Source organism: Vipera berus (assembly GCF_964194415.1).
Source record: "Vipera berus genome assembly, chromosome: 3".
NCBI classification, from domain to species: domain Eukaryota; kingdom Metazoa; phylum Chordata; class Lepidosauria; order Squamata; family Viperidae; genus Vipera; species Vipera berus.
In genome coordinates, this window is record NC_138204.1 from 201,356,754 (window position 1) to 201,373,311 (window position 16,558).

General features: G+C 40.6%; 1 protein-coding gene across 3 annotated transcripts in view; it reads right to left on the reverse strand.

Annotated features, from left to right (window-relative positions):
• Positions 1 to 5,528: 5,528 nt before the first annotated feature.
• SAMD12 (sterile alpha motif domain containing 12) overlaps positions 5,529 to 16,558 on the reverse strand; it is a 280,132-nt gene continuing 269,102 nt past the window's right edge. For all 3 annotated transcript variants that reach the window (XM_081325303.1, XM_081325304.1, XM_081325302.1), the window contains one exon: positions 5,529 to 6,517. In XM_081325303.1, coding sequence (XP_081181429.1) covers positions 6,452 to 6,517 — 66 coding nt within the window. In that variant the 3' untranslated portion in view covers positions 5,529 to 6,451. The remainder of the gene's footprint in view (positions 6,518 to 16,558) is intronic.

A 16,558-nucleotide genomic window follows, 5' to 3' on the forward strand; every position in this document is an offset into this window, starting at 1 on the left:
TCAAAAACTGAAACTATACAAACAATATCTAATTGGCTCAAGTTTGTACAAAGGAAAACTCAGTTAAATGTAAAAACCATAATAACAGACAATGGAACTGAGTTTGTTAATAAACAGTTCAATGAGCTGTTAGTTTCAGAGGGAATAGAGCATAGACGTACAGCTCCTTATAGACCTCAGCATAATGCATTTGTTGAACGGAGGGGCCAAACATTGCAAGCTATGATTAGATCTATGATTGAAGATTCTGGTTTACCTGATAGCTTATGGGGAGAAGCAGCAAAATGTGCTAATCATATTTTAAACAATGTGGTTAGTTCAGCTACAGGTAAAATTCCTTATACCTTATGGTATAAGAGAAAACCAAATCTTAGTTATATTCACACATTTGGGACACCTGCTTGGGTACATATTCCAAGTTCAATAAGAAATAAAGGAGAACATAGAGCTAAACAATTATTTTTTGTTGGCTATGAGTTAAACCATAAGTCTTATCGGTTCTGGGAGAAAGGTACTAAAAACATTTATTGTAGTTCTAGCGCTGTTTTTCAAGAACAGTCAGGCTGGGAAAGGGTAGAAGATATTGTATATATTCCTCAACAAGATTTAACTAACTCCTCAAATGAAAGTGATAAAGAAGAGGAGGAACCTGCTAGAGAGATCAAACAAGAACCACTGATAGTGGAGACAGGAGAGGAAGAAGATAATAATGTAAATGTACCTATAAGTCCAATAATTCTCAGAAGGTCTAACAGGGAAAGACGACAGCCTGATCGTTTCGAGGCAGGTTTAATTTGTCAAATAGACATTGAACCTTCTAATGTTGAAGAAATAAAAATGTATCCTGAGAATGAAAGAAAGAATTGGAAAGTAGCTATGGATAAAGAAATAAAGTCTTTGCAAGATCTTAATGTTTATCAAGAGGTTAAAATACCTAAAACAGAAAAGTTAATTGGATGTAAATGGGTTTTTAAACTGAAAGAAAGTGTTACAGGAGAGGTAATACATAAAGCAAGATTAGTTGCTCAAGGATTTGCACAGAATAATAGTGATTATGATGAAGTATTTTCCCCAACGTTAAGAGCTTCCACTCTTAGGGCTGCTTTAGTTTGGGCAGCAAATAAGAATTATAGTATAAAACATGTAGATATTGAAACTGCTTATTTGCATGCAACATTAAACCATGATATATATATGAAAGTTCCATCAGGAATAGAAAGTAAGGTAGGGTACTGTTGGAAACTGAATAAGAGTTTGTATGGTTTAAAACAGTCAGGTTATGAGTGGAATAGATGTTTAGTAAAAGAGTTAAATAGTTTGGGATTTAAAGCTAGTATTGCAGATCCTTGTTTATTTATAAAACAGCAAAATAGTGAATTATCATTGTTATTATTATTCACTGATGATATTGCTATTATAGCAAAAGATGAAACAGAAACTGAAAGAATAATTTCAGGGTTAAAAAGAAAATTTAGAGTAAAAGATCTAGGAGCTATTAGTCATTATCTAGGGCTGGATATTGTCAGGACTAGTAAAGGATTTAAACTGTCTCAAGCTAAGAAAATTAATGGTTTGCTGAAACGTTATAATATGGAAAACTGTAAACCAGTAAAAACACCTATGGTTCAAGGTTTTGAGAGTTCAGCAGATAACAGCAATGTCTTTGATAAAAAGATATATCAATCATTAATAGTATGGAAACAATTATTGTTTGATATGGGTTTAAATTGTAATAAACCAATAAAAGTGTATGAAGACAATCAAGCAGCTATAAAATTAGCAACTAATGCTGCAGTGAAAACTAGATCAAAACATACGGATCTACGGTATCTAAATGTCAGACAATGTGTTAAAGATAATTTGATTAAACTGGAATATTGTGCAACTGAAGATAATATTGCTGACCAGTTTACTAAAGCTCAGGGTGCTATAAAGCATAAATCTGTTTGTGATATGTGTAATTTGAGATTGTAAAAATATATGTATAATATGTCACCCAAAAGGGGAGATTGTTAGAGATTAAACTTGATTTGGGTGACAATATTATATAATGGAGTAAAAGCACCTTTAAGGAGTTAAACGGCCTAAGGGTGTGGCTGTAATTATTCCACATAAAAGAGAGTTAGATGTTACACGTAGTTGTTCTTGTATATGTGTTTGATGTTAGTGTTTGGATACCTCTTGTTCTCTTGTTTGCTAACTTGATATTTATTCTCTCAAGAATCAACTGCTTGCTACAGTGTATATTGTTTTTGATATTGGTAAGCAGCTTTTGTATTTTGATACTATGTTTTTTATGGACTGACTTTTATGTGCATGATACTGGATTGATACTTGGACTATTTCTTACTGTGTTTCTTTTTGTTGTCTGAGTAAAAATAAGTTATAAAACTCGTGTTAGTGCATTACTGTTTGCCTAAAAGTCCCAGCACAACTTCCACTGTGTATTAATAATACTCTGTTAAACAAACCATTTTTTCAACAACATATTCTAACAAGTCATAAGTGTCAAAAATGGTCATAAGTCACTTTTTTTCAGTGCCGTTGAAACTTCGAACAGTCACTAAATGAACTGGTATAAGTTGAGGACTACCTGTATTATATCCTTTTTCCAGAGAACTAGGTCTTCAACTAATGTGCCCGAAGTATGACACCTTTGGCCTCCAGTGTAGGGAACATTTCTGCTTCCAGTGAGAACTCTGGATTGATTTGTTTGATGATCCATTAGTTTGTTTTTCGGGCCGTCTATAGTCCTCTTGAGGGTCTTCTTTAACACCAATGTTCAAAACTGTCAATGCTCTTCCAATTGTGCCTCCTCAAAATCCAATTCTCACTTCCATAGACAGTTACAGAGAACACCATGGCTTGTACAATGCTCTTCTTTGTAGGTATAAACACATAACAATGTTGGAGTAGCCTTTCCAAGGCCTTCATGTCTGCTTTACCAAGTGCTAGTCTGTAGCATAATGATGCAGAAAAATATGTAACCTTGTACTGTCATGTAGTGGTCTTTCTGATTTTTGCAACCTAGATCTGATAGTTGTGATCTTTTCCAGTCCTACTACCTGAGATTCGATTAACTTAAGTTGCTGGTGATTGAATTTAGGACCTTCTTCAATGAAAATCTGTACTCTGTTCTGACCCTTCCCAGTTGTCAAAATTATTATTATTCTTTTAGGCAGGTTTCAGATACAAATCTATTGAAAACTGAAGGGGGGGGAGGGATTGTTAAAGATAAAATGTATTGAAAAACTTTTCAATAAAAAAAAAGAAGAGATCAGGACTCTAAAATATATACATTCCAGATGCTAGAAGCAAAGATGGTTTTTATGCCCTATGGGTCCAGCGACTAATAGCTGATCAGAGTTGAAAATATTATGTTGGACTAACAGTGAGATCTGATCTAGCAGGGCTCATCCTATTTTCTTGGACAATGTAGTCTGCAGATGGATTGTTAAGAGAGGGAGCTGATTAAAGGATCCTGTATGTACAATAAACCATTGATGAAAGGAAAAAAATGTGCTGAAAATGTCTAAGAAAGTAGTAATTCTACTGAGGCACACACAAGTAGGTTTGTCACCACAGCTGATAATATTCTGAGGCACTGATTGTAGATCTGGTTCTTTATTAGAGTTTAATATTGGTAACTGTCTTGTCTAAGACTAATGGCAATTGATTTTTTCTGGAATATTACTTTAATCCTATTGCTCTTTTCCCTTGCTACTTCCCTGCTCCAACATAAAAGACTGGGACTTTTTAACATTTGGAAATATTCTTTTTCTTCATGCAATAAGACACACTATCTTTTCTGCAAATAGAGGAGTCTCATAACTAAATAAGGGTGTCTACAAGGCATGGTAAAAAAAAAGTCAAGAGGGCACCCACAACATCCAAAGCTATGCCCATTTTTAATGTGTGTCACATGGGTAACACACATACAAACCGAACAGAGCTTCAATGGCTCCTATCTTGACCATTTTTAAAAACTACACTGAGTGGACACCCCTGCAACTAAAGTGATCTAACTGTCATACGCTGGCAACACATTATGAAAACCTTCACAAATAAGCACAATAGAGCAAATTTTCTCCTTAAAAGTGGATTACCCATAACAAAGTTCTGTTGAGGCCTAAAATCTGTCTAGATATGCCTGACTTTGGATTTACTCCTGTTGTGAAAGCTTTCATCAGCCATTGAAACATCTAAACTAGGGACAAATCTTCGGCAAAATTTCAAGGAAACAAGAGAGATGAATAGTTCAGGATCCACGCAGGGACATAAGCTGCCCTTCTCTTAAAATAGCTTCACGTACATCTCAAAACACTGACAAGTTAAAAAGTATGAATTGCACAACAAAAGTGTGTGTCTGTATGTGTATGTGAAAACTACACAAGTTTGTAACAGTCTATCAAGCAGGAGAAAGTTCAACTGAAGATCTGCCATTGCTTGATTTAGGGACAATTAGAACCAGATACTTGTTTTCTATGGATGCTATCATTATTTTTTTGCTAGAAAGAGTTTTTGTTTCCAGAAGAAATGAAGGAACAAAAGTGTATGGGAAAGCACTGGTTCAGAATTGGTAGGGATAAAGATTAAACCACAGCCTGCTGTGTTCTGGAAACCTGGACAAAGAATAATGGAGAGCAGAGCTCATTTTGGTTGCAACAGTCTTAAGCCGGCTACAGTTATGTGGGAAGTAAACATTTCTGCTCAAACTCGTTTGTGAGAGCAAAAAGAAAAAAAAGAAAGAAAAAGATCTCAGTATAAAGCAGAGGGTCAAGACAGATTCAAAACACAATATATTTGTGGATACCTATCTGTAGCATAAATTATCCTTAAGTGCACTATTCAAGATAATTGAGATTTCAACATATCCTTGGCCTGTGAAATTTTGGCTTGCTCACTCTGGCTGATAGCTGATTGAAAAAGAATTTGAGGTCAATATGGCACACCAGATGAACAAAAAAAAGTGAATCCCAAGACTCAGTTGGGAGTCAATGGAAGAATATGTCACTGGGCAGAACCACTTAAGAACATACTTGAACAAATGCAATTTTATTTTAGAAAGAAACAAGGAAGATCTTGATGGGCAATCACCCTATTTCCCTACAAAGAGTTGTGGTCTTTAACATTTCTCCATATGCCCCCTAAAAAGTAGCTGTTCTAATTTTCAACAAGTCACTTCCAGGAGTGAAGATAAACATTCCAGTTATACAGTGTATAACTTATAGTGTGCTCACTACAGTAGGCTTGCACTACCAGCAAGCCAAAAGCTGATATTTAGACTACTTTAAATGGGCCATGTGCCTTCAAAGAAAAAAAAAAGAATTAAAATAGCTTATGGAGTAAGACCGTAATTGTTTATCAGTTCACTATTCATATTTTTGTCTGTTCTATTGAAAATAAGCAAGCATTGAAAACAGCCAGGAATAATGTCACCTATACTAGCCAATCAGCACTTTTTATAGCTGGCTTTTGCTACAACTGTGTAGTAGAAACCACTGCATTTCTACAGAGTGCAATGAAAATGTTTTCAGATTGGCCAAGTTGCTACTGAAATGTCACATGTGTCTTCAATCATCGAAAGCAAGGGGTTCTTGCAACAAGACAGCAATCTTTATATCCATTAATTTCTTCTCTATTATTTAACATGCATCAAAGTAACAGAAATATAATCTTACTTGTCATTTGGGAGAGTAAGTGCAGCAAAGGAACATACGTGCTCTCATTCTACTACTTCTACAAGTGAACAGTCAAAACAGCCACAACAATATCCATGTGAGTTAGCAAGCCAACTTTGCTACTGAAGCAATGCACATGGTGAGTCACGCAAGGTATAATCTCAATGCAAGATACCTGAAACATTCCCATAACACACCAAATCTGCTAGAATGTCTGTGTGGAGATTATGTATGGATTGCGGATACTGTAAAACAGAATATCATTCCGTGTATCACTAACACAAAATATTTCTACGTTCCTATTGGGGGGGGGATAGGGAAAAGGGATATCAGTGAACATTTGAGTGTGCAGAATTGGAACTATCGGTCCCATAAAAAACATCATGCAATCTGCATATATATTATATTTCATTGTTTGCCATGCTAAAAACAAAAGTAAATTACGGTAAACCAAACCCCAGAACCTTTAGTGAAGGTCACAGAGAGTTCCCTAATGGGAATATAAAGATTACGCACAGTGATGAAACTGGAAACAGTTTTCCGGTGTAAAAAAATCCACCAACTATTAGGTGGAAAGAGTTATATTGTTGGTTATATGCCGCACTGGGAATTCCATCAGCAAATCAGAGGTTATTCAGAACTTATCGTGCTAACCAGATCAGTTGGATTTGAGTCCAGTTCTTGGTGGCTGTTTTCTTCTGGCAGTGCCATTTCTTAGGTTTCTCTTTAAAAATTATTATTATCATTCTTTCAGATGGAAAAGTTCACTTCTATATCATCTGGCAGGAAAGCAGCTTTAGAGGTTGGTGGTGTTTATGGAGAACTCTCTGTCGAGGCTGTTAAAAGAGAGGGGAAAGGAGAAAGAGGAGTAAATACAAGCTGAGTTTGAATCAATTGCAATATTTCATAATATTTCGGCTGATGCCTTAGTGGAAGCCTGGGAAAGGGCAGCCGCTGAGGCACTTGACCGGGTTGTACCCTTGCGGCCCCTGACCCGGCGCAGATCCCAGCGAGCTCCATGGTTCTCCGCGGAGCTCCGGGAGATGAAGCGTCGGAAACGGGGCCTAGAGAGCTGCTGGAGGTCTAGCCGATCCGAACCCGACCGGTTGCGGTTAAGAACCTATATTAGGTCTTATCTCGCAGCGATGAGGGTGGCGAGGTGTAACTACTTCTCCACCCTCATCGCGTCCGCAGATAATCGCCCGGCCGCCTTGTTTAGGGTGACTCGCTCACTTCTTAATCAGGAGGTGAGGGAGGACCCCTTGCAGGGTCGTGCCGAGGAATTTAGTCAACATCTGTCGGATAAAATCGCTCGGATTCGGACCGGTTTGGACTCCAGCTGGGCAGAGTCAGGCGATCAGGACACGGGCGGTCTTGTCAATGTTACCTGGGAAGAGTTTGATTCTGTGACCCCTGATGAAGTGGACAGGATTATGGGGAGGCTGAGCTCCTCCACATGTTTGTTGGACCCGTGCCCTTCCTGGCTGGTTTATGCAGCTAGGGAGAGGACACGAGGCTGGCTCCAGGCGGTTATATCTGCTTCTCTGAGTGAGGGTTATTTCCCCACCGTCTTGAAGGAGGCGGTGGTGAGACCTCTCCTCAAGAAGCCTGCCCTGGACCCAGCTGTTTTGAACAACTTTCGTCCAGTCTCCAACCTTCGCTTTCTTGCGAAGGTTGTTGAGAGTGTGGTGGCGCATCAGCTCCCTCTAGTCCTGGATGAAGCGGATTATCTGGACCCCTACCAATCGGGTTTCAGGCCCGGGTACAGCACGGAGACGGCATTGGTCGCTCTGGTGAATGATCTCTGGAGGGCGCGGGATAGGGGATATTCCTCTGTCCTAGTCCTATTAGACCTCTCAGCGGCTTTCGATACCATCAACCATGGTATCTTGCTGCGGCGTCTCAGGGGATTGGGAGTGGGAGGCACAGTTCTTCAGTGGTTCTCCTCCTATCTCCTGGGACGCTCGCAGTCGGTGTTGGCAGGGGGGCAGAGATCGACCCCTAGGTCTCTCGTTTGTGGAGTTCCTCAGGGGTCGGTTCTCTCGCCTCTCTTGTTCAACATCTATATGAAACCGCTGGGTGAGATCATTCGTGGTTTTGGAGTTGGGTATCATCAGTATGCAGATGATACCCAACTTTTCTTTTCGACCCCAAACCACCCCAGTGATGCCCTCGCCGTGATGTCCCGTTGCCTGGAGGCGGTTCGGGTCTGGATGGGGAGGAACAGACTTCAACTCAACCCTGACAAGACTGAGTGGCTGTGCATTCCGGCATCCCGGGACATTCAAAATGTTCCATCTCTTTCTATGGGGGGTGAGCTCTTACCCCCCGTGGATAGGGCTCGCAACTTGGGAGTCCTCCTAGATTCACGGCTTACCCTGGAAGATCATATAGTGGCCGTGACTAGGGGGGCTTTCGCCCAGGTTCGCCTGGTGCGCCAGTTGCGGCCCTATCTGAACCGGGATGCCCTGTGTACGGTCACTCATGCGCTTGTGACCTCTCGCCTTGACTACTGTAATGCTCTCTACATGGGGCTTCCCTTGAAGACCACTCGGAGGCTCCAACTGGTACAGAATGCGGCCACGAGAGTTGTCTTGGGAGTTTCCCGGTGCTCCCATGTTACACCTTTGCTCCGCGAGCTGCATTGGTTACCAGTTGTCTTTCGGGTGAGGTTCAAGGTGTTGGTTACGATCTTTAAGTCCCTACATGGCATGGGTCCGGGATACCTCAGGGACCACCTGCTGCCGGCATCGATTCCCCTCCGCCCTGTGCGTTCCCACAGAGAGGGCCTCCTCAGGGTGCCGCCAGTCAGGGAATGCCGACTGGTGGCCCCCAGGGGGAGGGCCTTCTCTGTGGGCGCTCCGGCATTATGGAACCAACTGCCGGTGGAGCTCCGGATGGCACCAGACCTCCGAACTTTCCGTCGGGGCCTGAAGACCCACCTGTTTGAAATAGCTGGTCTGGCCTGATGGGGGATTATGGGTTTTTAATTGTTTTTTAAATTTGTATTACTGTTTTAATTGGGCATGGGTTTAATCCTTTTTTAATTTTTGTATTGTCTTTTTTATATATGCCCTGTGAACCGCCCTGAGTCCCTACCAAGGAGAAGGGCGGTATATAAATCAAATAAACTATAACTATAACTATAACTATAATTCAGACTAAGCAGACGGCTGATGATCCATTCCAACCAAAGTTCAGACCTGGATTAAAGCTTAAAAAAAAGAGCAAACCCCACTCTCTTCTAGCAGTGATGATGTTACCTAGTTTGAGAATGAAACATCTTAAAGAAAACCACCAAGCTCAGAGAGCATCAAGGACGCCACAGCTTATGAGCTCCCAGATAATTATTTTTCCCATTCTCCCCTATATCTCCTGACACTTTAGAAGGCAAAGTCTTCCTTGAATTAAGCACCATTCCTGGTGACCACCAATATGTCCATGTTATTTTTCTGGCACTTCTAACCTAATATCAGAGCTGGCATTTGTACATGGTTTCCAATTCAAGCACTTCCCCCGCCCCCCCAAGATCAGCCAGGTCCCACTGCCATCTGTTTTGACTTGAACATTATTCTCAATATTACTTGCATCAATTAATGCCTTGGATATCGATCACATCACATCACCCTGCCAACAAAAGTGTGTATAGTCAAGGCTATGGTCTTCCCAGTTGCAATGTGTGGCTGTGAAAGTTGGACCATAAGAAAGGCTGAGCGCCAAAGAATTGAGGCCTTTGACCTATGGTGCTGGAGAAGACTCCTGCGAGTCCCTTGGACTGCAAGGCGATCAAACCGGTCAGTCCTAGAGGAGATCAACCCTGAGTGCTCTTTAGAAGGCCAGATCCTGAAGTTGAAACTCAAATACTTTGGCCACCTAATGAGAAGGAAGGACTCACTGGAGAAGAGCCTAATGGGCAAGAGAAGAAGGGGATGACAGAGAATGAGGTGGCTGGATGGAGTCACTGAAGCAGTAGGCGTGAGCCTAAATGGACTCCAGAAGATGGTAGAGGACAGGAAGGCCTGGAGGAACGTTGTCCATGGGGTCACGATGGGTTGGACACAACTTCGCAGCTAACAACAACAACAAAATCGATCACATCAGAAGTATTTGGATAGATGTTCTAAAATTATTCGATCAAGGTTCTTCTTAATACAGCTTGGTACTTAATATTTTTTATGATCTCACAATACTTTCTGTGATCCTTGAAATCAACTCCTTTACTGAAGATCAGTGAAATGTTCTCACTGTCACATCCAGTCATTAATCATCCCAAATAATTATTTTTTTATTTCTCCTGGCCATATTTTATCCAGAGCCATATCATAAAAGCTAGAGCTTTCAGAGGATCACCAATGGATTCAAAGACAAAATGAACTGTTTCTTGTACTGTCTTCATGAACCAAACTTACTACTATATTTTTAAGTTATTCTTAGCTGCTTATTATTGAATATGCTTCACCTTCTTGCTTGTACAACACTCAAGAGGACTTAAGAACAATTTTTTTTTAAAAAAACAGAACATTAAAATCAATATTTTAGTCTACTTAACAATAATAAACTTGGCAAAGGGATTTGCTTCTGCCGCGATCTTAATTTATGTGATTTTTTCCCACTGATCTGCTATGTTCTCCCTTCTTTTATTCACCTGAGTGTAGATCTGCATCTTTTGCCAGCTTCTTCAGTTGTCATTTTCTTTCCACTTAAAGAATTCATTAAAATTTATGCTTCACTGCTATTTTATTGGAATTTCCATGGACTCCATTTTTATTAGGGTTGTAGTACTTATCTCAGTGTAGGCTACTCTGCTTGATGTTTTAAAAGCCATCAGTTTCTGCTTGAATTATGAATTCCCTTAATTATTTCCCATTTGTTCTTCCTCTTAAAACATTTCTGCCAATATTCAATTGGAATTTAAGCCCAAGAGATCTAGATCTGCCTTTGAGAACAATGACAAACAAATTCTGACCCTCTTTAATATGATGATCCTAAAAATGCCCTCTAACTAAGTGTTAGCAATAACCAACTTAGCATGTTGTGTGAATTCATTTGTATGTTGTATGAATACAGCTTTTTAAAATTTGAAGGCAATGGCAAATCGCATCTGTACTTTTACTAAGAAAACTATATGGACGTGGACGTGTCCATTGTCATGGAAAAACCCAGTGAAAAAGACAAGAGACAGCAACACAAAACAATATTCTTACTTTAAGATTCAGAACTTTATTTCACCAGTATTTTGGAACACACATATGAACATCACTTAAGTTAAAAACTCATTGCAATGAGGTCCAATGACCTCATAGCAGTTCCAATAAGGACAGATATAGGCTAGTGGCAAATCAATCAGCCCCAGTGCCAATCTCTTCTACCCTGTCCTAAAACCTCAGACAGATGGTCAGCAATCTTATACTTTCTGCTGACTGTCAGCTGACCCTTTACTGAACATAACTTTCCACGTACTCATGTACATTGGAACCCATATTCATCAGGACAAGAAGCAACAGATGGAAACTAGTCAAGGAGAAAAGCAACCTAGAACTAAGGAGAAACATCCTGACAGTTAGAACAATTAATCAGTGGAACAACCTGCCTCCAGAGGTGGTGAATGCTCCAACACTGGAGGTTTTTAAGAAGAGACTGGACAGCCATTTGCCTGAAATGGTATAAGGTTTCCTGCTTGAGCAGGGGGTTGGACTAGATGACCTCCAAGGTCCCTTCAAACTACTACTTCTTCTTCTTCTTCTTCTTCTTCTTCTTCTTCTTCTTCTTCTTCTTCTTCTTCTTCTTCTTCTTCTTCTTCTTCTTCTTCTTCTTCTTATTATTATTATTATTATTATTATTATTATTATTATTATCTTTCAGTTCCCTATTTCTAACAGTTCCAGTCCTAATGTTCTAAATATATTTGAAACAAGCAAGCTTAGGAAAATCATATTAAGTAAAATACAGTTACAGTTTAGATTACAAATACAGTAGTTCCTTCAGATTATAAAACTGAGCATAGCACAAACTTTGGTTCAATACTTTTCCATGAGGCCTGATTTAGTTCACCTAGGTTTAAACCTTGCATAGAAGAACAATAGCCAATATTTTTGTTTTTCACACCAAGAAGTCAACAAGAGTCAAGGTCAGCTCTTTTTTTTGTAATCCACTTCTACAAAATAAAAACATGCAGAGTTTTTTTTAAAATGAATTAAAAAGATAATCCCAGTAAAAACTTTTTTTAAAGTGAAGAAGAATTTGCCATAAATAAAACTCACTTCCTTATAGGTGGTAAGTATAATCTAAGTATAACCCTAGAAGTGGCATCTTTGCTTCTCTCTATTAACTTATTTTCCAAAGCAGCAGAAGGCAAAATAAGAAACAATGGATAGAAACTAAGGAGAGAAGCAATCTAGAACTGAGGAGAAATTTCCTAACAGTGAGAACAATTAACCAGAGGAACGGCTCACCTATGGGTGCTACATCACCGGAGGCTTTTAAGAAGAGACTGGACAGTCACTTGTCTGGGTTGGCTCAGCTGGCTCAGGAATTCTGGGAGTTGAAGTCCATGAGTCATAAAAGAGCCGAGGTTGCCTACCCCTGGTATATGGTCTCCTGCTTGAGCAAGAGGTTGGACTAGAAGACCTTCAAGGTCCCTTCTAACTCTGTTATTCTAACATAAAATCCGCCATTCATTGAATGCTGTTCTTCTAAGCCAGGGGTATCAAACTCAATTTCATTGAGGGCCGCATCAGCATTGCGGTTGCCCTCAGGGGGCCGGGTGGGTATTGCCAGGGTGGGCGTGACCTACTGGGTGGGCGTGGCTAGAGTGCATCTGGCCTACTGGGTGGGCGTGGCCAGCTCTACATCGTTCGCATCAAGGGTGCCTATGGGGGCCTGGGCAAGAGTGGGACAGATCTGAGGGTCTCTGGCAGAAGGAGGGTCTCTGGGCCAGGGCCAAGGCAGTGGGGGCCGTTCCCTCACTGTTTCCAGGATGGCTTCGCAGGCTGCATGAAACCACTTCGCGGGCCGGATCTGGCCCCCGGGCCTTGTGTTTGACATGTCTGTTCTAAGCTGTTAGACAAATAGACAGAAAAGACTTGGGAGATGATATATTCTCCCCACTGATTTTGAGTAAGAAGCAGATGCCATTCAGTTATTTCAAAGGGCAAATTGTCCCAGACAAGTTAATGAGGCACTAACTCTGCTGCAAGAAAACCTTGAAAAAGCCCTAATCAGGAAAGGATGAAGTGTTTTCTCTGCGAGCATTCCGTGAGGCATATCAAGAAATCTGGGAACATTCCTTGAGGCATATCAAATCCATTGTCCCTATCCTGACTTTTAAACGTTGGATATTTTTTTTCTTCTCAGAATGAAAAGAAACAAGCCATATCCTTGTAATTTCCAAGGATCCTTTTCTAACTGGGTTCTCCAAACAAGACACAAACAAAAAAGGTTCCTTCAAGTAATTCCAGGATGTCAGCCTTTGGAGCGTTACCCTCTTCTCTTTCACCATTTCGTTTTTTGGAAAACTCAACAAAGAGGCATGTTATTCATTGGTGGAGCATGTCCGATGATGGCTAAAATAAGGGCAGCTGCCACTTTTAGAGGGCAAGTTAAACACCGACCACATTTACAGTATATATACACAAATATATAGGGACGTGGTGGCTCAGTGGGTTAGGACGCTGAGCTTGTCGATCAGAAGGTCGGCAGTTTGGCGGGTCGAATCCCGAGTGCCGCGTAACAGAGTGAGCGCCTGTTACTCGTCCCAGCTTCTGCCAACCTAGCAGTTCGAAAGCACGTCAAAATGCAAGTAGAAAAATACGGACCACTACAGTGGGAAGGTAACAGCATTCCGTGCGCCTTTGGCGTCTAGTCATGCCGGCCACATGACCACGGAGACATCCTCGGACAAGCGCTGGCTCTTCGGCTTTGAAACGGAGATGAGCACCGGCCCCTAGAGTCAGAAACGACTAGCACGCATGTGCGGGGGAACCTTTACCTTTACCTAAACACCGACACTTCCCTTTGCTTCTGCAACTCCCCCTCATCCAGCAAGAAATGTACTAAAAATTGGAATTAGACGCTCTGTCTAAAAGTGTTCTTCCGATACTGTGCTTGATAAGAAATCACTGATAAATAAAATATACACTAAAAAAGCCGTGGATCCCAGCCTGCCAATAGGAGCTCAGCAGGAATAGTATTAAGAGAGTTACTGCTTCAGGCAAAAGTGGCTGACTGCCAAGATGCCATCCAGGGAAAAAGTAAAAGCAAGAATGGTTCCATGTTCCAACAATTTCCCGTGGGTCACATTAAGGTTGAGGTTCTTCTTGATTCTGATTTTCACTGAACAGTGGAAAGTCAGCAGGAGAAGGCTGCTCAAAGCTTCCTGCATTAAGAACACCCTGCCAAGCAAGTACAATTTGTATACCTCCCGTGTGCAAATTGAGACATCACCCTATGCATTTTTAATCTGACAAAGCAATTCTCTAATAAGCAGCATCAATGCCTAAGTTCAAAGGTGGTTGTGAACAGCTCAGCACTGGACAGGGAAGCAGTATGAAAATGAAACAAGAATATTTATTGGAGCAGTTCAAAGTGTTATATCCCAGAGAGAGACTGTAGGTATCTGTAGGTGGTTGGTAGGTTCAACAGAATAGTAACTTGACTTACCATGATGTATCTTACGTGCCACAGGAAAGTGGACCTGACAGAAAAGGGTTATTTCCACATCTTCTAATTAGAAAGAAAAGCTTAAGGCCTCTTATTATTTCATGGAGGATACCCCTTCCCTTCAGCCATCTGCATTGACTTCAGCTGAGAAGTTCAACTGTTGCTTTATAGTATTTTAAACGATTATAAGAAAGCTTGCACATGGATTGGAAGAATAATGTTTAATGGTTGCGGATCAAGCTGACCTGGATGGGCTATACTGCAGCAGTATTTCCAGGGTGGATCAATCAAATGGTTTATAGCATTGGCTGTAGCCCCTTGCAATCAAAATCTGATCAAAAGAATCAATTTTCCTATATTGTAACATTTTATAATTGTAGATTTGCCCAGCTAACCTAAAATGGTACCGATGTCATTAAAACTATCAATGCACCTGTTCCCTTTGCAGAATGTACTATGAACAAGAAAAGGGATGACTATTCACCTGATAATTGTAGGGAAGGAAACACATCTCTCCTGATTCCTCGTTTTGTGTGAGACAAAAAAATGATTACATCTTTGCTATCTCATCGAGACAGATTCTCAGAGCCCCACACACATCTAGTTTGAACCAGATGAACTGAATCAGCCGTCAAAAGGCACATAGAGATAAAGAACATTTACACACCGTTCAAAAGAGACAATTAAAAAAAGCCAAAAAAAAAGTAACAAAAAGACCAGAACACTTCTTCACCAACAATCAACACCCAACTAAACAGGAATTAGGACCAGGTGTAATACCAGACAAACAATGAGAAGCAGTAAATAGTACTCTAATCAAAGATCTATCAACTCAGAAAACAAGCAGTAAACAACAGCCTAAGCAAGACACTATGAAGGAGAAAACAACAATAACAGGGCAAACCACTGAATATAAACAGAGAGCAAACTCCACTCTGTTTCAGCACTGAAGATGTTACCTAGCCTGGTAATGAAATGTCTGTAAGCAAACAAGCTCAGAGACCAGCAAGGACCCCACAGTTCAACTCTGAGCTATGTGTATTTTCTTCTGTTGAAACCTTGTCTGATCTGAACATCTGGAGAATTAATCCCAGTATTTTAGGCTTCTTTCAACTTTTTATTTTGGCACTTTACATCTCTGGCTGCCTGATTTATATTTTTAGCAAGACATTGTGAGTATGGATAGAAAAGTGCCATGTAGTTTCTTTCACAGATTGATATCTATTGTAATATGTTGCTTTGTCCCTTTCCTTTTACCATACATACATCAAGGGATTCTGGAACTTTTCTTGTGATAGCATGTTACATATGGGAAGCATCAATCTATCAAATTACAAATTTGAATGTACAGATACATTTTGTGGATATTCAACCAAGCCATCTTCAACTCCTGGAAAAAAAGTAGGATTAATTAAAGATATTGAAATAAAAGAGCATATTAGGATGGGGGCATGATGGCTCATAGGTTAAAGACTCTGAGCCTGTCAGCTGGGAAACTGACAGCCCAGGTTTGAGATTGAGTATCGTGCAATGGGATGAGCTCCCATTACTTGTCTTGGCTCCTGTCCACCTAGCAGTTCGAAATCATGCAAATGCAAGTAGAAAAATGGGTACCACTTTGGTAGGAAGGTAACAGTGTTCCATGTACCTTTGGTGTATAGCCATGCTAATCACATGGCCAGGAAAATGTCTTTGGACAATGCCGGCTCCTTCGGCCAAGAAACAGAGATGAGCACTATCCCCATAACTGGACAGGGGAAACCTTTACCTTTAATACATCAGGTGTATTAGAGAAATACAAATCAGTGGATCATTGAACAAAGCAACCCAGAGTTCTCAGTCAAGCACAAATAACCAGTCTCAAATGATCCTGCACCAGCACAATACAGTCGTTGCCCATCTCAGTTTCCACAGACAACCCATAAGGATACCATGCTTGACTGTATTGAACTCAAACTTAGACTAAAGTAAAGTCATGCTGACTGGGGAATTCTGGGAGTTGAAGTCCGCATGTCTTAAAGCTGCCAAGGTTGAAAAATACTAGTTGCAACACTCAATTAAAGCTAATATGGATAAGATCTTGAACGCTGCCTGCTGGGAGGAATAAGTAGCCCGGTAGAAGATGGGCCAAAATGGAACAGGATTAATCCATCTGCATAGGCTCATACCTGTTACCCAGGACCCAGTGTTCAGAGCACATGTAGACCAGATGTCACCCT